Source organism: Monodelphis domestica, chromosome 1, assembly GCF_027887165.1.
Source record: "Monodelphis domestica isolate mMonDom1 chromosome 1, mMonDom1.pri, whole genome shotgun sequence".
NCBI lineage: Eukaryota > Metazoa > Chordata > Mammalia > Didelphimorphia > Didelphidae > Monodelphis > Monodelphis domestica.
Window position 1 is genome coordinate 313,614,707 of NC_077227.1, and position 23,031 is coordinate 313,637,737.

Sequence of the window (23,031 nt, forward strand, 5' to 3'; positions counted from 1 at the left end):
TTAAAATGTTAAGACTTTAAAGAGGGTCTTTAAAGCCAACATAGAGAAAGAATGCCCATATCTTTGGGAGATGTTTGTTTAACTAAATTAACTTGATGATGGCTTAGCCTGGAACTATTTGTGATAAATGCACAGACACCGTACAAAGGTCACCTAAATCATAAGGGATCTGGGACAAGAGTAGTACAAAGTACAAAGCAATCTTCCTTTGCTATGACTGAGTCATGTCCAATGACAAGTAAGTCCAGAAGACTCTACTGTATAAAAGGTGACCCCAACTTCCTTTGGGACATCCTGTATTATTTGCTGTCTTTCAACATGATGGAAAAAACAGCTGGCTCTCCAGACAGAAGGGCGTATATGAAAAGTGTCCTTAGGCAATAGGAAATCCATAAAATCAGCTTCAAATAGAAAGGAAAGGAATTTTAAGCTACTTCTAATAGACATTTACTTCTAAAACTGACATTGTCTCATTGGATCTGTTTTCCAGAATACCATTTTCTGTCCATTGCCCTAGTGATGCTAGGAAAGTTTGGAATCACCTCTGCATTCTCAATGCTGTATGTCTTCACAGCTGAGCTCTATCCAACCCTCGTCAGAAACATGGCTGTGGGTGCCACTTCCATGTCCTCCAGAGTGGGTAGTATCATTGCTCCTTACTTCGTTTATCTTGGTGAGATTTTTACTTACAACGTGTTCATTCTTTCTAAGCCAAGAAAAATTCAAATGTACGTTAAATCCTCAGTGAGGTGGTTTTTTTTTTTTCTATTTTGATACCTGTAAAAATGTTTTTATCAATGACTTTTGTTTTTGCAGCAGTGAAACAACTCACCTTCCACTTCCAGTTTGAGCTCTCCTTTTTAAAAGAAAAACAGTTAAAGCCAAAATATCTGATACAATCTATGTCTGATAAGGCATACAACATTCCACCCAAGTTACTCCCTTACCTCTGGGCCATGAGGAGGGAGGTGTGTTTTACTATGTGTTCTCAATCAATGCCTTCTGTTTTTATATCACAGTCTTTTCTGTAGATCCTCCTCCTCCTAGTAAGCCTTTCCTATCACAAAGTAGTTAACCAAAAGAAATCAACACTATGGCTTCATGAGACAATGTATACAAGATTCTGTATCCATAGTCTCATATGTCTCCAACAAAAGGAAGGAAATGTATTTTTTTTTAAACCCTTACCTTCAGTCTTAGAATCAATGCTTCCAATGCAGAAGAGCTTGAAGGGTTAGGCAATGGGGGTTAAGTGACTTGCCCAGGGTCACACAACTGGGAAGTGTCAGAGGCCAGATTTGAAGCCAGGACTTCCCATCTCCAGGCCTGGCTCTCAAATCACTAAGCCACCTAGCTGCCCCACCCCCCAACCCCAAGAAATGCATTTCCAAGAGGTTTTTTTGAATTTCCATTTATCTCAGTTCTGTTTTCATTTTATTTTCTTCATTTTAATGTTGATTTTCCTAAACATTAGATATTGGATTCTCAAAGTCTTAAAAGCTACAGTGCCTATAAACTCAGCAGTCCTGTCAACTGCTTTCTCCTCCCCTAAGTTCTCTCACCTCATTGCAATAAATGGAAGACTGAGTTAATTAGCTCAAGTTCCTCCACTAAAAGAACAATCTGTTTCACATGGATGACTGACTCCAACTGACATGGAGGCTCTCAAGGGAATGCAAAATTGAACAAGTAAATGATTATGGAAGTCCAGAGGTTCCATTGAGGCTGCCAACGTGGAGATGACATTTCGTACCTTCTTCCTGGCTTTTGAAGAATTTTAAATCTGAAACTATAGCCTCCAATTCTGCTGATGCCTCAGCAAAGAAATCACATCCACAAATTATTACAGGCAGTTTCCTTAGATCAAGCAATATTCGGAGGGTTGTAAAGAAGTTTCTTGCACTGGGTGGAAGGTGAATCTAGATGGGTTCTAAAGCTACTTCTTAATCTAAGGCTCTGGTTCTATGATTCTTGTTTTCTACCAGGTGCTTATGATCAAATCCTACCCTACATTCTTATGGGCAGCCTAACTGTGCTTATCGGGATTGTTACCCTGCTTTTCCCAGAAAGCTTTGGAATGGCACTACCAGAAACCTTTGAACAAATGCAGAAGATAAAAGGGTAGGTAGATTTGATCTAGCCTCAACTAAAGTCAAAATAAAGCTACTATCCCTCAGAAGTATTTAAAGAGAAAAACATTAAATAATAATGCCTTAAAAAGGAATCATTCTTTGTTTTTATTCTTTCCTTTCTTCTGTTTATAAAAATATCTGGCAGGGTTGGTGGTTGGAGAGAGGTTCCAGGATGGTGGTTTCATTAGTGTTCAGAATTCCCAGCATGGAAGCCTCCTCTGATGCCAATTAGCAATTCCTCAGCTCCTTATCATCTTTGTTGACTGTGGCACTGGGTGGTTAAGCAACTTACCCTTGAACCCCCTGACTAGTATGTGTCAAAAGCAGAACTTGAACCCAGGTCTTCCTGACTCCAAGTCTGTCTTTCTATCCACTGTACCAAACCATCATAACATTTATTCAGATGGTTCTCATTCATGAGAGGAAAAGAGGTTTGAAAGTTAAATTTCATGATAACAAAACTACATAGAAGTTCATTGTAATTTACTACATCTTAGTACCTAAAGAGATGCATTACCTGGATATTTCTTCTTTCATTGAACAGTTAGACTCATCTATCTCTTCTCATCCTATGAAATTCCTCTTCATGTCCTCTAATTAATCCTACCTAGAGAACCCACCCAACTCACTGGAGATCTTCCTCAAAGTCTTTTAACATTCCTAGAATGCCAGTGTAGCACTTGAGCTTCCATCTGTTTGTATGCCAGCCTCACATCTTTGATAATAATAACAAAAAGAACTGACATCTGATATCTTTATCTGGTGGGAACACTGAATATGTGTTTTTCACCAGATACAAGTGTAAGGGCTAAGTGGAGGTGGGATAAAGCATTTTGCATCATTAATTCAACTAAATAGCACAATGCCGGACACATTTTAAGGACTTAGTATAAATGCTTGTTGTTGAGTTGTATCTGACTCTTCATGATCCCTTGGACCATAGCATGCCGATTCTATCCATGGGATTTTCTTGGCAAAGATACTGGACTAGTTTGTCATATCCTTCTCCAGAGATTAAGGCAAATAGAGGTTGAGTGACTTGTCCAAAATCACACAGCTAAAGTATCTGAGGCTAGATTTGAATTCCAGTCTCTTTAACTCTAGGCTCTATCCACTGAGCTTCTGACTGTCTCAATGTTTACAGCCAATTAATCCTCATGTGGTCCCTGTCAGGTAAATTTTACAGGTATTGTTTTATTTTATTTAACTGAGGCTCAGAGAGGTTGTGACTTTTCCACAATTAAGCAAAGTATAAAAAGCAGAAATCAAATAAAGGTCCTTTCTGAGTCCTTTTCATTATTCCATGCAGCCTTTTAATAACCAACTGGCCCATTTCCTTTTCTATACATTACCTGGACACCAGCATTATTCCACTTCGTACTTGTAAATCATGCTGGATGGCCTAATCACATCCATGGCATGATCCATTGTTTATTGAGTCACTCACAATTTTTATTCTTCTCATGGAAGACTTTCAAAGTTGGAAAGTTACCAATGATTCTCTCTCTCTCTCTCTCTCTCTCTCTCTCTCTCTCTCTCTCTCTCTCTCTCTCTCTCTCTCTGTCTCTGTGTGTGTGTGTGTGTGTGTGTGTGTGTGTGTGTGTGTGTGTGTGTGTGTGTGTAAGACAAAAAGCCAAGGGCTAGACAGAAGAGCTAGGGTTTAAGTGCCTTTTCCAGGGTCATACTGCTAGAAAATGTCAGGTCAGATTTGAACTCAGAAGCTCCCAACTCCGGTCAACTCCCAACTCTATCCACTGTATGACCTAGCTGCCTCCCAAAGATCTTTGAATTGTTCAATCCAATTACTTTTTCTCAATCTTCAGTCTTTTTTTTAATCTTTCTGTAACTTTTGACATTATCAACCTCTTCTCTTTGATACTGTCATATCTGTAGTTTTTTGAGATATTCCTCTCCTGTTTCTCCTCCTACCTGTCTAATCACTCCTTTTCAGTCTGTTTTGTTGGATCTTAATCTAGGTTATGCCCACTAACTGTAATTGTCCCTCAGGGCTCTTTCCTGGGCATTCTTCTCTTATCCCTATGTCCTATTTCACTTGGTGTTCTCATCAGTTCCCATGGATTTGAGATATCATCTCTTTATTAATTATTCTCAAATCTACTTAGTTAGGCCTAACTTCTCTCCTAATGTCAATCTCACATCTCCAACCTATTAGACATCTTGAACTGGATGTTTGCCAGACAATTTAAACTCAACATGGACAAAACTGAACTCATTATCTTTTCCCCCAAAACTTCCCCTTTCCAAACTTCCCTATTACTGTCAAAGGCACCTTCATCCTCCTCCTGGCCAGGCTCACAACCTAGATATCATCTTTGATGCCTCATTGCTTCTCACCACCTATATCGAATCTGTTTCCAAGTTCTATTAATCATACTTTTGCAATATCCTGAATATGGCCTCCTTCCCTCCTCTGATATTATCACTACCCTGGCACAGGCCCTAATCACTTCAAGCATGGGCTGTTACAGTTGTCTGTGGTTGCCTCTCTCTAGTCATTCAGTAACCAAAGTGATTTTCCCAAAGGTCATATTTGACCTGCTGGGCCAAAAATATCCAATCTTTAAGAGAAGTCACTGATAGAACTCCAAGCATGATCAATCAATTTATTGAAGATTCTGGAGGTTCCTAATCAACTGGTCCCAAGATGCCTAGAGAGAGTGAAACCACTACTTCCTGAAGTAGTCCATTCCATTTTTGGAAAACTATCATTTTAAAAGTTTTTTCTTATATAATACCTACATTTACTCCTATAGTTTCCACCAAGCATACTTCTTCCCTCACAGAATGGATACAACTCAAAGAATCAGAGTTTCAAAATCTCCCCATTTTTCTTGAATTTCAATTCCTAGTAAGCATTTTTGTTTATCTTCACATCCCGGAAGGAAAAAAAAACAAAGCAATATAATGATGGAATAGTTCTAATTTCTGCCCATCATGCCCTGTACTCAGTCCATCCTCTATTGACAGGAGATTTATCTTTTCTTTGGTCATCATCTTTTCCCCAAATATATTTGAAAAGGTCTATTTTGTTTTTCTTAGCATTGAGCTTCTCTGCTCTTCATACTATACTCTCATTACCACATCTTGTTTTTTATATATCCTTACCTACCCTGGCTTTCATCTTCTATGATTTTTTTTTTTAAGATCTAAGTGATCATTGCATTCTTGTGCTTCCTCATTCGTCCCTTTAGAAAAGTCTTTTTTCCTCACTGGAACTGTTTCTTGTTCAGAAATTCATTCTTTAAAGAGTATCTCCTTCCCTACAGGGGAGGTATAAGAATAAACTATTACATATATGATCACATATGACTTACATGTGACTGGTTTTCCTGAACTGCATTTTTATTTTTTCTTTTCATAATATTGATGTTTTTAAAAAGCTTTGTGTCAGGAGGAAAGTCAGGACAATTGAAAGTGCCATGTAGTCTCCCAAATACAATCCAGATCATTTTCTTTCCTTTCAATTCTTAATCCATTGTCCATTTCTCATTGCCTTTCTAAGATGCATATATTGATTGGACTAACCCAGTGGAAGGCCATTCAAGTTCATGTTATAGTCTGGAGAGTAGGCATCTGTTAGGGTTTTCATTCATTTGTTTTTTCCTATATAGATTTTGGGCTGATCTCCTGAATTATAGATTTTGGGCTAACTCCTACAAGTCATTAAAAAGACTAGTATTCTGGGACTTGAATGCCATTCCCAAACAAGGACATCTATAGGAACTCACCATCTGTAAAAGAGACTTCTTCCATTTGGACCTTTTATAGAACATTGTATATGGACATGATGAACACCTTTGCAAGTGTTGTTTCATCTTTTGCTTGATACTGATAGCAGACTACCAAAGTTATTTCTTTCTGATTTCACAAATTTTAAACATCTACATGTGACAAATCTTATTAAGGGAAAATCTATAAGGCTAAAGCTTGTTCTACTGAGTGAAGTGTATGTTTATAATCAGTAAACAATAGCAATAATTTGGTACTTGTCTTAGTCAGCTATATGATAAAAATTATCTACTAAAGCCTGCCTGTGCCCTTCTCATATTATCATCATGTGTGTAGAACATTCTCATAAAGTTTCTACTAGAGAGAGGAACGTAAATATATGGGTTTGCAGTTGCTAATGGGTTTTTTAGGTTGTTGTTTTTTCCTACTTGATTTTGTCAAATTTTTAATCTTTTTCCTTCTGAGATATTTTGTAATTTGGTCTCTCAAGGCTTTTGAAATTATTTCACCTAAAGAATGAGTTCCTTTTTTATGTACTTGGATAGGTATAGACACTCTAATTCAGGTGTTTTCAGTCTACTGGATACTTCCCAACAGTCTGCAAGCATCCCAAGTCTCCTCACTTCTCAAAAAATCCTCACTTGATCTATCAATCTCCACTAGTTTATTATCTTATATTTCTTATCTCTTTTGTGGTAACAGTAGTTGCCTCTGCTTCCTTTCCTCTCATTTCTTAACTCTGTTAATTTGTTGGCCTCATTGTGGCAACTGCTTTACATAAAATAAACTTCTATGTGAAGTGATATTAGGGGTAGCTAGGTGGTGCAGTGGATAGAATACCCAATCTGAAATTTGGCCTCAGATGCTTACTAGCTGAGTGACAAGACAAGTCACTTAACTCTGCCTCAGTTCCTCATCTGTAAAATAAGTTGGAGAAGGGAATGACAAACCATTTCTGAATATCTGCTAGAAAATCCCAAAGGAGGACTCTTGAAGAGGTGAACATGACTGAAAAAGAACTGAACAAAAAAGTGATTTAAAATCAATGTTTTAAAATTTGTCCATTTTCCATTTAATGATGCCAACAACTTATTTGAATAGATCTGGTTGTAATTCTTATAAGTGATATTTATCTTTTGTTGTAATTCATCTTTATCTTTTCTTCCAACATGATTGCACATAAACATATTTGGAAATAATTTTTACACTAGTCACATCCAACTGCCTCTACAGAGAAAAAAATGACCCCAGGGCATACTTTAAAGTTTAATATGAATTATTAGCACTTTCTTATATCCAGAAATCAATGAAACAATAAATCGAGTCCTGATTTGTACCTTTTGCTCATTTGCGAGGTATAAATGTTTGCACTGAAATTTTAATAATCTCGGGAGTGTGTTCAAGTTGACTCCACCACATCTCTACTTCCAAAAATCCTTTTAAAGGTAATATTCATTGAATAGAAGTATGAAATTTCTGAATCTTCTACAAGTCTTTCTTTGGACTCTCATTTATTACTCCCAAATATCTTCCAACCTTTTTTTGGATCAAAGTTGTCAAATATTATGTTATATATTGATGTGTCTTGAAATTGTTTGTGAAGTTCTTTGTTGAATTTCTCTACTTATTTTTCTTCTGCCACAGATGTTGTTTCATAAAATTAGAATTATTTTCACAGTGATATTTTTGCCTATTCTCACCTTGAGCACTTCCCAGCAAAATGAACCATGAAATGTTTCTCACTGCCTTTACTTGCAGCTCGGTAGCCTCCTTTATTTCCTTGTCCAAAGAGAAACTATGACCTGATTTTCCATTGAGCTACAACTTTATGTCTTCTAGTTTACTTTACAGTGAGAATAACAATATTGATCTGGTTCATTTCCTCTAGTAGTCTGGTCACTAGACAAAAGGTCTCATATTTAAAGTACCAAAAATTAATGTTATTAATGATTCCCAAACTTTAAGTTGGGCCTCAGACCCTTAGGATTCTGAGGTGTTGTTCCATCTCATAAAATGATCCATTATAATAAATAAACATTCTCTTTAGGTTGGATAAAGAACATGTGTTGGCATTTTTCAAATGTATTAGCTGCTGCTATGATTAACATAAAACCAATTCTATTAAAAGATTGGAAACTCATAATAAACCATTATGGAAGCAGAAAAGGACTGTATAATACTGAAGGCTAGTTTGTCATCTTTCCTCTTTTCCTGGTTCATCTTTAAATACAGAATTTATCACCTATACTGATTTAATCATCAGTAAATCCACTCAATCCTACATATGGTGTCCCAATTATATTCATGTTATAATTTGAAGAAGGAGGAAGAGGAAGAGGAGAAGAAGGAATAATCATGGAAATGTCTTTACCAATTGACATATCTATAAATCAATATTGCATTCAACTAAACTCAAAGGGACTCATCACTAACAGGCTGGACACTAGGTGGTGAATTTGAAGGCAGCTATGATAACAAAGGGGATCCTTGTACAGTTTGTTAGGTTAGAGGAGATGGTCTGTAAAATCTCTACTATCTTTAAAACTCTGTGACTGGTTCATGTTAACATTTGAGACAGAAGGGAAATTAGTTTTAATTTTTTTTTTAATTTAACTTTACTAAGCAGAAAAAACTTTTTTTTCTTTAGTTTCAGATCTAGGAAAAAATCAAGGAACTCGACTGGGAGAGAGGAAAATCCCAAGGTTCTCATAACTGCATTCTGACCAAGTTCTGTTGCATTTGGAAAAGGAGATCTCTGAGATGGAGGAGAAGCCAGAGGATAGCCTGCCAGAAAGAACTAATTGATGGAAAACATAAAAAGGACACCATTATTATTATTACCTTTGCCATTTCATGAACTAAGGTTCTGTTATTTCTGAAACCTTGTCTTCTCATCCATAATCAAAATATGTTTCCATAGAGTTCTCAACTGCAATGACTTCCTTTATGTCCACAATGCTTTTTGAGGATCTAACAGTCAAGAAGTGAAATGCTCAGGATGTCTCACTTATTCTTAGACATGCAAATACCACCCACATCAGAAATGTTGTGTTGCATATTTCTATCTCAGAAGGCAGCTTTTGGTACTGGAAGGTGTTTGTGTTTTGTTTTGTTTTGTTTTTTAATTGGAATATACTTCCAATGTAGTCATTTCTGAAACAAAACTATTTGGCATTTCCTATAAACCCTCAATATTTGATATGAAGTAATGGAAGAGCCTTTTATCCTAGCATTCAAAGACATCTGCTTCCTTTCAGACACTCCTCTTGAGATGCTAATGGCAAAAGAAAGGCATTATCATCATGGTACATTGTAGAGGTGAAGAAGGCGCTAAAGTGGCCCACCTGATATTAGCCACAATGGAGCTAGGGGGATAGTCCTTGGGCCCAATACCAGCCTCCTTATATAATATCATGCATCCTCAGAAAACTCCAAATTTTTTAGTATTTCCTTTGAATATGAGAGTTATCTTGTATTAAGCTTGTTTACAAATCAGATATTTCTGTAGTATGTCAAGAAAAGTTTCAAATGAAAAGTGTATCACCAGGTCATCCCACTGGCATGAACACTCGTTTGTTCATGGCAGTAATGTGGCCTGAGCATATTTTTCAATGAAGTTGCTCAAAGCTTGATATGTTTTTGTTTTTAATTTTTATTAAAAATATCTCTTTTCCAGAAATAGCTTCTCTATTCCTGTGCACTACTGTCCAGGTGTTTCACTGTGACAGGCATCAGTTTCCCATTGGGTAAACTGATCAAGTTTGCACTCCCATTAAGACTTGGAGGTTTGCTTTTAATGTAGGCTAGCCTACATGCTAAACCATCAGAGTGGAAATGCCATTGTGCTATTCAGCCTTTACATGGCACTGTCTCTGAGAGCTGCTGAAGACCAAATCCTTGCTTATCTTGTTATCTAAGTATTGTCTACACACACATTCCTCTTTAAAATATAGTTTTTCTAAAGAAAAATGCATAAGTGCTTGAAGCATCATTGCTACATGCTGACTCATCTTACAAATTGTGATAGAGTAAACCACTAATGGCCACTAGTTTATTTTTTAATAGGTCTTCTGTGGTACTGAAAAGAATTTTCTTTGACAGAAAGTTCTCCATGTAATAAACCACTAGTGACCACTAGTTTGTTTGTTTGTTTTTTAATATGTCCTCAGTGGCTCTTGAAAAGAATTATCTTCAACAGAAAACTTTTCAAGTATTTTTCCAAGGAACCTCTGATAAAGCTTCTAGGCAAGCTCTTTTGATCATTTAAAGATGTTTACCTCAAAATCTTTTACCTTAATATCTAATTATTAATCTCCTGAAGAGAGGATTTGTCAGAGGGTACTACTGTTGTTCTTCTAAATATATATCTATTTATATCTATAAAGTATTGACACATTGGATCTATTGCACATATTATAAATGTAATTTAAAATATATTAAAGTGTTTTAGAAATCTCATACCCATTACAGAGCAAAAAAAACAAAACTTGGGTGTGTATTTTTCTTAATGTTTAGTATTAGCTGTTTTCACTAATCATTTTCAGAGTCTCATAGATTCTACAAGGAAAAAAAAACCAGCCTCCTCTGGGCTTTACAGCTTCTTTCATTCAATTCAATAAACATTTATTAAACACATTTTATAGGGACGAATTAAATGTATGATAACTGTCAAGGAGGAAAGGATGTATTCAGTAACATCCTATGCTACTGTTTCATTTATGAAGTGAGTTTTTTTAATTAATGTTTGCTTCCAGTCAAAAATGTAAACTGGAACAATCTCTGAGAAGTATTTTTGGAGAGGTCATAATGCATTCCCCTAGCCAACAATGAATTTAAACTGTGTCCATGATTTGAGGATGGCACAATATATAGAATGTATAAGTGCCTTAAACGTCCCTGATTCTTCAAAGATCATAAATGTTAGAGCTAGAGAGGATTTAGAAAACACCTAGTCCCGTCCCTTCATTTTACTTGTGAAGATACTGATTCAAAGAATTGTGATTTGCCCATTGCTACACAGCTCAAGACTGGCAGAGGCATTAGAGCTTATCTCATCCAACCTCTCCCTATTCTACAGATGAGGAAACTGATGTCTAGAGCTACTGCCCTAGGACTATAGAGCTAGTAAGTGTCTAAAATGGGATTAACCCTAAACAGTATCGACAACAATGCACTGCTGGCTCAACTGGGATTCAAATTGGGCCTTTTGATTCCCAATGCACTGGAACCCAAAGAGATATCACTAAGAAATAACTTAATTTCCTCCTAACCCTCCTTTACTTTCTTTGGTAACATCTATTGCTTTGTATTTAAACATTTGCAATTGCAGATTTAGCAAAATGTTTCTATCCCTGTTTCTCTTGCCTGATGCTTTAGAGTCAAATAGCATGTTATTTAAACCTTTACTGCTATTTCCCCTATGTAGAGGCACAAGTGACTTCCTATGAACAACCCTTCCCACCCAGTCTCTGTAAATACAAGTCCCAGTTAAATGTTTGTATATTAGTAGACCAAAGGGTTCCAATAATGTCCTCCGAAGATTAAATTAGTCCTATGGGGAATTTTAGAAGCCTCAATTTAAAGGGAGTCATAACAAATCCAAAGTATTGTATTCCTTTTTTATTTCCTGTATACTTCCAATTTGATCTCATCCTAAAATATCAATGACAAAGTATCAGTGACAAGGCAAATTATTTATTTAGTTATTATTAGTTAGCCTTATAATCAAGAAAGCATCCTTTTCATCTGGGTTTTTAGAATATAAACATTTTCCCCTCCTTAAATGAAAATTGTGTATTTTACTTCTGTGGTCATTTTTAGTCAATTTCAAAGTTCTTCATATTATAATTAATGTCTTTAAAGAAATTATAATTTAGGTAACTGTCCAAAAGAAATCTGCTATAGAGATGTTCATTAAAATGATGTTCTGAAAGTACTTGAGGCCATGATGTTTCTTCCTCAGGAAGTCACAATCTCTGAAAAGATTTATGATATCAAGAATTCAAACCCCAGGCATAACAGGTACATGAGAATGCAGCTTGAGACTGATCCAGAAGAAGCTGTAACCTCCCTGCTTCTAGTACCAGGTAGTGGCTTTTTTTTTTCTTTTTTAAATGCTCAACTTTTTTTTTTTAAACACTTACCTTCCATCTTGGAATCAATATTGTGTATTGGTTCCAAGGAGTGATAAGGGCTAGGCAATGGAGGTCAAGTGACTTGCCCAGGTTCATGCAGCCAGGAAGTGTCTGAGGCCAAATTTGAACCTAGGCCTTCCCATCTCTAGGCCTGGCTCTCAATCCGTTGATCTACTCAGCTGTCCCCTAAACCCTAGACTTCTGTTGGATTTATACTAAGTATCAGTTCGAAGGCAGAAGAGTGGTAAAGGCTAGGCAATTAGGATTAAGTGATTTGCCCAGGATCACACAGCTAGAAAGTATCTGAGGTCACATTTGAACCCAGGCCCTCCCATCTGCAAACCAAGTTCTTTATCGACTTAGTCAACTAACCACCCCTCATGGCTTTTCTTAATTGCTTCCATCTTCAGAAAACTACTTCCATGTTCATGGTTCTTCCTAGCAATTTCTGCTTGATATTTTTTTTTTCCTCTGGAGATGTGCCTTGATTCCACTATATTATGGAAAAGTGAACCATATTCCTATCAACTTATGTATGTTTCTCTCTCTCTTCCCCAACTATTGTGTCCTTGCCTTTAGACCATTTAATATGTTCTGGCAATTTTCTCCTCCATGACTAGAATGCTCCTTCCTCCACTCAACTACTACCCTCACTGGTTCCATTTAAGTCCCACTTAAAAACCCACTTTCAACAGGAAGCCTTCCCTAACCCCTCTTAAATCCAGTGCTTTCTCTCTTAATTATTGCCTATTTATCCTGTATATAGCTTGCTTTGTGTATATTTGTTTGCATGTTATCTCTCTAATTAGACTGTAAGCTCCTTGAGGACAAGTACTGTTTTTTGCCTCTTTTTTTTTCTCCAAGGCTTAGCACAGTGCCTGGCACTGTAAGTGCTTAATAAATGTTTATTGATTGATTGACTGATCACGTGTGAGCACATCATTACAAGTGATAGGTATAAGGTAACACTGATGAAAAATAGAAGAGAATCTGACCAGAAATCAAGATAATTGTAATCAATCACATAAGCATTGATGTGACAGTATGAGAGCCCAAGTTGGACTAGGACCTCTGTTACTAGTTGATGTTCTTCTGTTTGATAGTGCCTCCCCCCTCCCCCCCCCCAAAAGTTTAGGGACTTAATCTTTGTTAATGATGTATTACACTAACTAGAAAGATGCTCTGCAATGATGCCTTCATAATGTCTTTCCCTAAGGGAATTAAAAGGAGTACCCTTGCTGAAACAAACAAACAAACAAAAAGACATTAGCCATCATTAGCCAAACTTTAAATAGCAAACCTTAAAAATTGATTTCATTCAAGAAATAGAGGCTTTGTGAAGATTCTGAAATGAAGAGGGCAGAGAAATCTCTTCTCTCCACTCTCCGTTGTTGATACTAGCCCAACTGGAAGTACCCCATCCAGCAAGTCTAATAGTTCTTTGTTTGGAGAGAGTTCAAGCCCAATAAATAGAGCAGGGAAAAAAAACATTCAGAAAAAGTCACTCTAGAGAAGAAGCAGCTTTGGGAATTATAGTAGTCAACTATGGGACTGTCCTCTGGGATCAACTACTGAATATGAGAGAAAATTGGGACAGTAACCCAGAGGGAGTATAACTCAGAAATCAATGGCTCATTTCTCTACCTTGGTCTAGCCTCTAGTTCAGAGAAATACACTCTTATTTAACACTATGATATTCAAATAGTTGCCCTGAAAAATCTCAATTTTCTACAGAATTTGGAGTGTTGAATACTTAGGGGGCCAAAATATGTTCCCCCATACATTTTAACTACACCCCTGGTCCAATTTTCCTATTTAAGATAGTTTTCTAAGCGGTAACACTCGCCAACATCGCCATAAGGAAGTATGTGTCCTTCTTACAAGCTAAAACACCACATTCAGCTTTTCTTGCGTCTGGAAGCCATTTTCTAAAGCGAGGTTTCTTAAGCTTTATTTTATGTCATGGACCCCTTTGGCAATCTTGACCCCTTCTCATACTAACATTTTTAAGTGCACAAAACACAGAGGACTATAAAGGAAGTCAATTATACTGACATGACAGTTATAAAAAAATATTTTAAATGTTCACTGACGGGTTAAGAACCCCTACTTTATAGTCATGTAGCCCCAATTTTAGAAAACCAAGGTGCATTAAGAGAATAACTCCATTTGTTCAATTTCAAATTATTTCCATGAAAATTTTAAACCATCTCTTTTAAAACAATATTTTATTGGTGCTTTTTTTTTTTTAAACACCACTGGTACTTCCTGATAAATTACCATCACCACCCTCCCTTATTCAAAGAGCAGTTAAATTCTCACAGAGACCACATCTAAAGTCAAGACTGGTCATTGCATTTAATCTGAGTTCTAATATCTTGTGTTGTTTTCATTTATTTTATTTTAACTATTGCACATGTGTGTATGTATAATCTTTATTTTGCTTTTTGCTCTGCATTATTTCATATAATTTTACCATGTACATTATAATTTCTCATTTTTTATCATGTCTTACGGAATAATAATCCATTAGATTAACTCATCATTTTTTCAGCAGTGTTCCAAAAGATGTCAATTAATTTGTTTCCAAAGACCGCTAATAAGAATATTTTGTAGAATATAGGAAACCTTTCTGCCACTGACCTGCTTGAGGAATATGTCCAGTGGTGGAATTGCAAGATTAAAAAACTATGTTTGGGCTGTATAGTAATTTATGATTCCAAACTGTTTTTCAGAAGCCTTGGAACAGTTGACAATACAATAGTGTGTTCATATACCTATCAACAACTTTCCTACAGCCTTCTGCCTTTTAACATGTTTGGAAATTTACTGGTTATGAAATTAAACTTCAGAGCGGTTCCATTTGAAATATTTTATATGGTTCCTTGCCTCCTGAATTTATTTTTTTGGCAAATTGTTCACAATCTTTAAAAACATATATTAGGAAATGATTCTTGGTCTATATTTGTGTATATTTCCTATAGAGTTTGGCTTTCAGATTTTTATTAAAAATATCTGATACAAAATTTTTCTTCTCACTCAAAAATTTCTCTTTGTATGCTAGTTGTACTGATGCTAGTTGGGCAGGCGAGTTAGGTTTATGTCACCAAAATTTTTTTTTGCCTTTTGCAATCATATTTATCTCTTGTTTAGATATGAGTTCTCCCCTTAATCAAAGATCTTAAAACTGTCTACTATTTATCTTTATTTTTATGATATGGTATTTTATATTTAGGTTGCTTATCCATTTGGAGCTTATTGTTATATATGGTACAAATACTGATCTAAACCTAATTTTTCTTACACTCTTCCAGTCATCTCAACAGTTTTATGGGTTTGTCAAACACCAAGCTACTGTGCTTATTTGCTTATGGGACTTATTTATCTCTCCTCTTCCATTAATCTACTTTTCTGTTTTTTAAACCAGTAGCAAATTGCTTTGATGATGAATGTTTTGTAATATATTCTGTGATCTGGTGATATTTGTTGTTCAGTCATTTCCAACTCTTCAGTGGCCCTGTGGAGCCATACTGTCCATGGGGTATTAGTAAAAACAAACAAACAAAGAAACAAAAACCTGGAATGGTTTGCTATTCATTTTCCAGTAGATTTAAGTAAATAGAGGTTAAGTGACATGCCCACAGTCACAAAACTAGTATCTGAAGATAGATTTGAACTCAGATTTTTCCAGAGTTCAGACCCAGGGTTCTATCCACTGAGCCATCTAGCAGCCCCAGTAGCTATTAATTTGAGACCTCATTTATTTGTACATTTAAAAAAATATTTCCCTTAAAATTCTCAAACTTTTCCCCTTCAAATAAATTATTTGGTCAAGTAAAAAAAAAGTAACTTCTCTAAACTCTTAAAGGTGAATTTGTGATTTTACTTTTTTAATGGCTTTGAATTTTTTTTGTTTGTTTTTAAACATTATTTTATTTGGTCATTTTCATACATTATTCATTGGAAACAGAGATCATTTTCTTTTCCTCCCCCCTCCTCCCACCACCCCTCCCCTAGCCAACCCATGATTCCACTGGGTATCACATGTGTCCTTGCTCAAAAACCATTTCCTTGTTGTTGGTATTTGCATTAGGGTGCTCATTAGGCATCTCTCCTCAGTCATATCCCTTCAACCCCTGTAGTCAAGCAGTTGCCTTTCCTCAGTGTTTTTACTCCCACAGTTTGTCCTCTGCTTAAGGATAGTGTTTTTTCTCATAGATCCCTGCAGATCGTTCAGGGACATTGTATTGCCATTAATGGAGAAGTCCATTACATTCGATTGTATTACAGTGTCTCAGTCTCTGTGTATAATGTTCTCCTGGTTCTGCTCCTCTCATTCTGCATCACTTCCTGGAGGTTATTCCAGTCTCCATGGAATTCCTCCACTTTATTATTCCTTAGAGCACAATAGTATTCCATCACCAACATATACCACAATTTGTTCAGCCATTCCCCAATTGAAGGGCATCCCCTCATTTTCCAATTTTTGGCCACCACAAAGAGCCCAGCTATGAATATTCTTGCACAAGTCTTTTTCCTTATTATCTCTTTGGGGTACAAACCCAACAGTGCAATGGCTGGATCAAAGGGCAGACAGTCTTTTATTGCCCTTTGGGCATAGTTCCAAATTGCCCTCCATAATGGTTGGATCAATTCACAACTCCACCAGCAATAAATTAGTGTTCCCACTTTGCCACATTCCCTCCAGCATTCATTACTTTCCTTTGCTGTCATGTTGGCCAATCTGCTAGGTGTGAGGTGATACCTCAGAGTTGTTTTGGTTTGCATCTCTCTGATTATAAGAGATTTAAAACACTTTTTCATGTGCTCATTAATAGTTTTGATTTCTTTGGCTGAAAACTGCCTATTCATGTCCCTTGCCCATTTTTCAATTGGAGAATGGCTTGATTTTTTTTACAACTGGTTTATCTCTATAAATTTGAGTAATTAGACCTTTGTCAGAGGTTTGCATTATGAAGATTGTTTCCCAATTTGTTGCTTCCCTTCTAATTTTAGTTACATTGGTTTTGTTTGTACAAAAACTTTTTAATTTGATATAGTCAAAATTATTTATTTTACATGTCGTGACTTTTTCTAAGACTTGCTTGGTTTTAAACTCTTTCCCTTCCCAAAGGTCTGACATGTATATTATTCTGTGTTCACCTAATTTACTTATAGCTTTCTTCTTTATATTCAAGTCATTCACCCATTCTGAGTTTATCTTGGTGTAGGGTGTGAGGTGTTGATCCAAACCTGATCTCTCCCAATTTTCCCATCAGTTTTTATCAAAAAGTGGGTTTTTTGTCCCAAAAGCTGGGGTCTTTTGGTTTGTCATAGACAGTCTTGCTGAGGTCATTTACCCCAAGTCTATTCCACTGATCCTCCTTTGTGTCTCTTAGCCAGTACCAAATTGTTTTGATGACCACTGCTTTGTAATATAGTTTGAGATCTGGGACTGCAAGGCCATCTTCCTTTGTTTTTTTTGTTTTTTTTATTTTTCATTATTTCCCTGGATATCCTTGATCCTTTGTTCTTCCAAATGAACTTAGTTATGGTTTTCTCTAATTCAGGAAAAAAGTTTTTGGAAGTTCAATGGGTATGGCACTAAATAGATAGATTCACATTCACATTCAGAGTTATGATTACTAGCTGTGTATTTCCCAGCATTTTGATTTCTACTCCTGGTCCTGCCTTTTCTTCTTTCACTATTTCCTTCTACACCAGTGTTCGTTTATAATCAGTCCCCCTAGTTCCCACCTTTATTTTACTTCCCTTTGTACTTCCTCCCTTCTTATTCCCCCCAATTATTTTCCCCTGTAGTCTTTTTTAAATTCCCCCCCACCCTCTCCCTCCCTTTTACTGCTTCCCTCCCCACCAGTCCATTTTTTACCCTTCTACACCCCTATAGGGCGCGAATCTATTCTCTGCCCCAATGGATTGGTTTGTTCTTCCCTCTTTGGGTCATTTTCAAAGCACATAAGAGTTGAGTATTTCCTATCTCCAACCTCTTTACCCTTCCAGTGTATCGATGTTCTCCCCGCTCCCGCCATGAGCTTCTTTATGACATATAAATTTACCCCCATTTGTTTCTTTTCCCATTTCTTTGAGTATTAACCTCTTTTTTTAAAAGTTCTGGTTGTATATATATATATGGACTTCTGATTCTTAAATTGTCTCTTCTCCAACGATTTTCTAAATCATCTGTTTTGTGAATCAGATGCTTCATATTTTCCTCAATTTTTTCATTCTTTTCGTTTTGTTTTATAGTGTCCTGATGACTTGTGAGGTCACTTAATTCCAGTTGTTGTATTCTGGTTCTTAAAGACTGGATTTCATCCCTGGCTTTTTGGCCATCCTTTTCCTTCTGGTCTGATTTTCTTTGAAGGTCATCTTTCATCCTCTTTACCTTGTCTTTCATCTCCTTTGCCTCATCTTTCATCTCCTTTGACTCATTTTCCAGCTGGTTGATTTTGGCTTTCAAGACTCTATTTTCTCATTTTAGTTCAAGTGCCTCTGTTTCCAGATAATATCTTAACTTTTAAGTTCTTTTCCCAATTGTCTTCAGCCTATCTTAATTGTGTTTTGAGTTCTTCCACAGCCTGTATCCAATTCGCTGGGATTTCTGATTTATCGTTTGCTGATCTCTCCCCCTCTGTTCCATTTGCTGAGTAGAAGCTGTCTATTGTAGTTTCTTCTTTTTCTGTTGTTTGCTCAAATTCACCCCTTCTTTACTCCCCGTATTTGTCTGTGCTCTTGCTCCTCTCATTTTTTTGTTTTGTTTTGGGGGCTTCTGTCAGTCTCCCCTCTTGGAGCTTTAACAGGAGATCTCTCAGTGTAGTCTTTGGTGGGGGGGGGGGTTGTTGGGGTTTGAGCTTCCCTGTCCTCTGGAGACTTTTGATGGGATTAAGTTCAGCTTAGTTGGGCTGGGTGTGCTCTGAGTCCAAAACTTCCTGGAAGGCTGGAGCAAATATGGAGGATCTCCACAGCTCTGGACAGGCTGCCAGGTCTATGCTCCTTCTCTAGCTCCTTCCCCACCTGTGTTGGACACTCTGAACTTGGCACAGCCCTGCTCACAAGGTATGCCCTTCAGACCAGCACCTTTGCCCACCCAGAAGTTCCTGCTGCCACTGGAATCTCAGAGCTCTGGGTGGGAGGGGGGATGGGTCCTGGGACCTTCCCTCTGTCTTCCCCTTAAACCCAAGTGTTCTCAGATTCCGGCTTTTCGGGGGGGCATACCTTTTGAATTAAGCCCAGCAGGAAGGTTCCTTGGCTCTGTCTTGTTAAGTTTGATTTTCAGTCCCCTGGGAGCATTCAGTTTGTGATCGGTTAGGAAGGGTATTCAGAGGTCTGAACTTCTGCTCCTTCTAGGCCACCATCTTGACTCTGCCTCTGAATTTGTGATTTTAAATGATCTACATTGTGCCTATTCCTCCAAGCTGTGTTGATTTTTAACCCCATATTTCTCAATCTTTTACTAAAATATGCAAAATCTTTCAAGCTCCACTCTGATTTTAATTCACGTCATACACTCAACTGAGATGGCATACACAAAAACTAGATAATAAAATTGCTAGATTCCTATTGCAGACATAATAACAAAGTACAGTCACCTAGAAAATCCTATTCCATGAGAAGAAAGACAGAAACTAATGAGCTCCAGGAGAAGGAAATAGATTTTAAAATTGCATATAACTGAGTTTGAACTTTGGACTCAGATCTTTAGAATCTTCTGCTACCTTCCTTCTTCCTGGTTATGTTGGGGGGGAAATGGCCATGGTAACTCTTTACCTAATTTATTACTAGGACACGATATAGACTTTTGAGCTCTCTCAACAAATTCTTTTTCAGTTAGTTTTTGAATTGAAAATTCTAGCTATTGATCTAATTCTAGAATTGTAGAATGGCCCTTATGATGATATTTGGACAACTTTGTTGCTTTCAGGCAAATGACTATCTAAATCAAGGGCTGTTAAACTTTTTTTTTATGACAGACTCCCTTTGACAGTCTAGTGAAAACTTAGGGATTCCTCAGAATAATGTTTTTAAATTAATAAAATAAAATACAGTGGATTACAATGGAAATAAATTATATTAAAATAAACATATAACTTTTTTTCTTTCCAAGTTCACAACCCCCCTGAAATCTCAGGTTAATAATCATCTACTACAGGAGGTTTGTACAAAATATACAACTTATTAAAGATACATAACTTCTAACAAAATATATTATACTTATGAATAATTTCTCATATTCAATCAAAATTTCAAATATCTCTTTAGACTATAGGTCCTTAATCTGGTGCCCAAATGCATCTGTTGATAGATTTCAGGAGGATCTGTGAACTTGGATGTAGAAAAAAAATTACACCTTTATTTTCACTAAACCACTAACATTTTTGTCCATTATAAACCTAGGCCACAAACCCCTTCTGAAAAATAAAATCAGTCTGCCAAAGGGCCTATGACACAAATCACTCATTTAGATCCACTTCATTCCTCTACTAAAACCTTGCTTTGACACTAGGAAGTAACAGAGAGTTCTTGAAGATTATAAAAGCAGAGCCAAAGTTCTATCTGGCAGAAGCCAAGCCAGAAAGTCTTTTTGAGGTAATGAGCCTTGAGCCCAGAGATAGGTAAAGACCAGCTTAAATAAATTCAAGGCAGACTCATCATCAGGGTGATGAACTTTTGCCCACAAAAGCTCAGGAAGATTGGTAATAAGCAGAGGGCTTGTGATCTGCATTGCACTGTAAGGTGCCTACAGTGAGGATATAATGGATGGTTCAACTTGGAAGTATCTAAGTATTTTTGACTGATCACGGAAGTGCCCGTTAAGCAAAAAAATTTCCTCACGTATTTGAAATCATCAAAACACTTCACAAAGAACAAGTTGCACATTATTCAGCAAATACTATCCTTTGGCAGATAATCTCAGAAAGAGCTTTATTAGTTTAGCAAAATACATAGAAAGAGATTAGCATGATAATTGTGAAAAAAAAAAGCATGACCAGTCATCTTTGAAAGAACAGGAATTAAAGAAACAGTGAACAGAGGGACAATGAGCAGTGAAACTTTTTGTAACACTATTGATTTTAACCACTCAGTTTTTAAAAATAAATTTTAGTGATATCTTTTGTTCCCATTATCTCCTACATTTCCCACTATACTGATCCTCCCAGAAAAATCATTCCTCTATTAAACAAAGAAAAACACAGTTCAGCAAATCTTACCAAGACAATGACCTATAAGCAGGGTTCTACACTCATAATACCCCCACATTCCCAAGAAGTAAAGAGATCTGTTCTCATATCTTCTCTGAGACGGAGTTTAGTCATTATCATTTCTTGGTTTTTATTGTTTTGTGCTTGTTTCTTTCTTTTACATTGTTATATTTGTTGCTTTTATCATTTTCCTGGTTCTATTTCATTAGTTCATATAGTTTTCACGGGGACAGAGGTGGAGGAAATGGATAAGTTGGATCAGATACATGATGGCCCAGATAGCCCCTGAAGTACCAGAAGCTAGACATATGGGTGGCTGAGAAGAGTGGACAAAAGGTCTTCTCTCTCAGCACCAGAGGTCTCAAGCCAAGTCTCCATCTAGCAGCTGCAATGGTGGTCTCTCTAGGCCTGGCATTCTTCTACTTTCACTTGGAGGGTTTGTTTAGTGGGGGGGGGGGGGAGCTGAGGGGAGTAGGCTGCAGAAGATGAATATGAGGGGCATCAACTGAAAGATCACAATACTGTACTGTAAAGGTAACATGAGTGTTTTTTTAGAATGTGAATTTCTTAGAAAATTCTTTATGTAAATTCAATATTTGTGATTTATGTAAAGTCTGAACTGTACAAGCTATATTCAGGATAAACTGGAAACAATCAACAGGGAGAACGCAAAATAATTAAGGGTAAATTGGAAAGCCCTCCTGTAAAAGGTAGAATTTTAGCTGGGACAGAAGGAAGCCAGGAGGCATTGATAAAGAAGAACCAATTTCCAGGAATGAAGGGACAGCTACTAAAAATGTCTAGCCAGGGGTGGAATGTATTCATCGGATTCATCCTTTCCTTCAGCATAATAACATTCATGTACCACAGTTGGTCATTTCCTGATGCACATACTTTGTTCCCAATTCTTTGTTGCTGTGGAGAAGGTGACCTATAAGATTTGGAGAAACATCTCCTCAGAAAAAGTAACATTAAAAATCAAAGAAACAGAGAGCCAGGCCTACAGATGGGAAGTCCTGGGTTCAAATCTGACCTCAGACACTTCCTAACTGTGTGACCCTGGACAAGTCACTTAATCCCCATTGCCTAGCCCTTACCACTCTTCTGCCTTGGAACCAATACATAGTAATAGGTAAGGGTTTTAAAAAAAAATCCAAGAAACAGAGCTATAGATCTCAAGCTAGCAAGGGCAGGATGAGTTTTAATTATTTCTATCTTAAAGGAAGCCTCTACTTAGAGGCTTAGAGATTTCCTGCCCACCAGAATATTCAAAGGAAATATCCTACTAGAACAAACCGGATCTTTGACAACTCCTGAGACCTGGAAATTAAGTTGCTCTGTGAGGTTAATACAGTCATCCCCCAGATCACTTGATCTCCTGTCCTGATTACTCCCTGTTTCAAATAAGTTAAGTGGCTAAGTACCTTCACCTGTGTAAAACCCTCTATCTGTGCATCTTCCCTTATTTTAGGTACTGCTTATCCACCTGGCCATGGTCCATCAGCAGAGGGTAATTAAAATGTTTCTCTTCTGGCCTTGCCTCTTGATATTTTTTAACATTCTTTTTTTAAATTTATTTAAAATATTTTTCCATGGTTACAAGATTCATGTTCTTTTCCTCCCCTCTTCCCTCCCTCCTCCCTGAGCTACAGGCAATTCCATTGGGTTTTACATATGACATTGTTTAAAATCTATTTTCCATATTATTCATATTTGTAATAGTGTTCTTCTAAAGTCAAAACCCCAGTCATATATCCATCAAACCATGTAATCAATCATATGTTTTTCTTCTGT

The 23,031-nt window shown here is 36.8% G+C and overlaps 1 protein-coding gene across 1 annotated transcript in view; it reads left to right on the forward strand.

Moving 5' to 3' along the window:
* The window catches only part of SLC22A4 (solute carrier family 22 member 4), a 109,924-nt gene extending 94,428 nt beyond the window's left edge, over nucleotides 1–15,496 (forward strand). Inside the window, exons 8-10 of the mRNA XM_001366034.4 lie at nucleotides 491–673; nucleotides 1,986–2,121; nucleotides 8,530–15,496. Coding sequence (XP_001366071.1) covers nucleotides 491–673; nucleotides 1,986–2,121; nucleotides 8,530–8,605 — 395 coding nt within the window. The 3' untranslated portion in view covers nucleotides 8,606–15,496. The remainder of the gene's footprint in view (nucleotides 1–490; nucleotides 674–1,985; nucleotides 2,122–8,529) is intronic.
* Nucleotides 15,497–23,031: the final 7,535 nt, after the last annotated feature.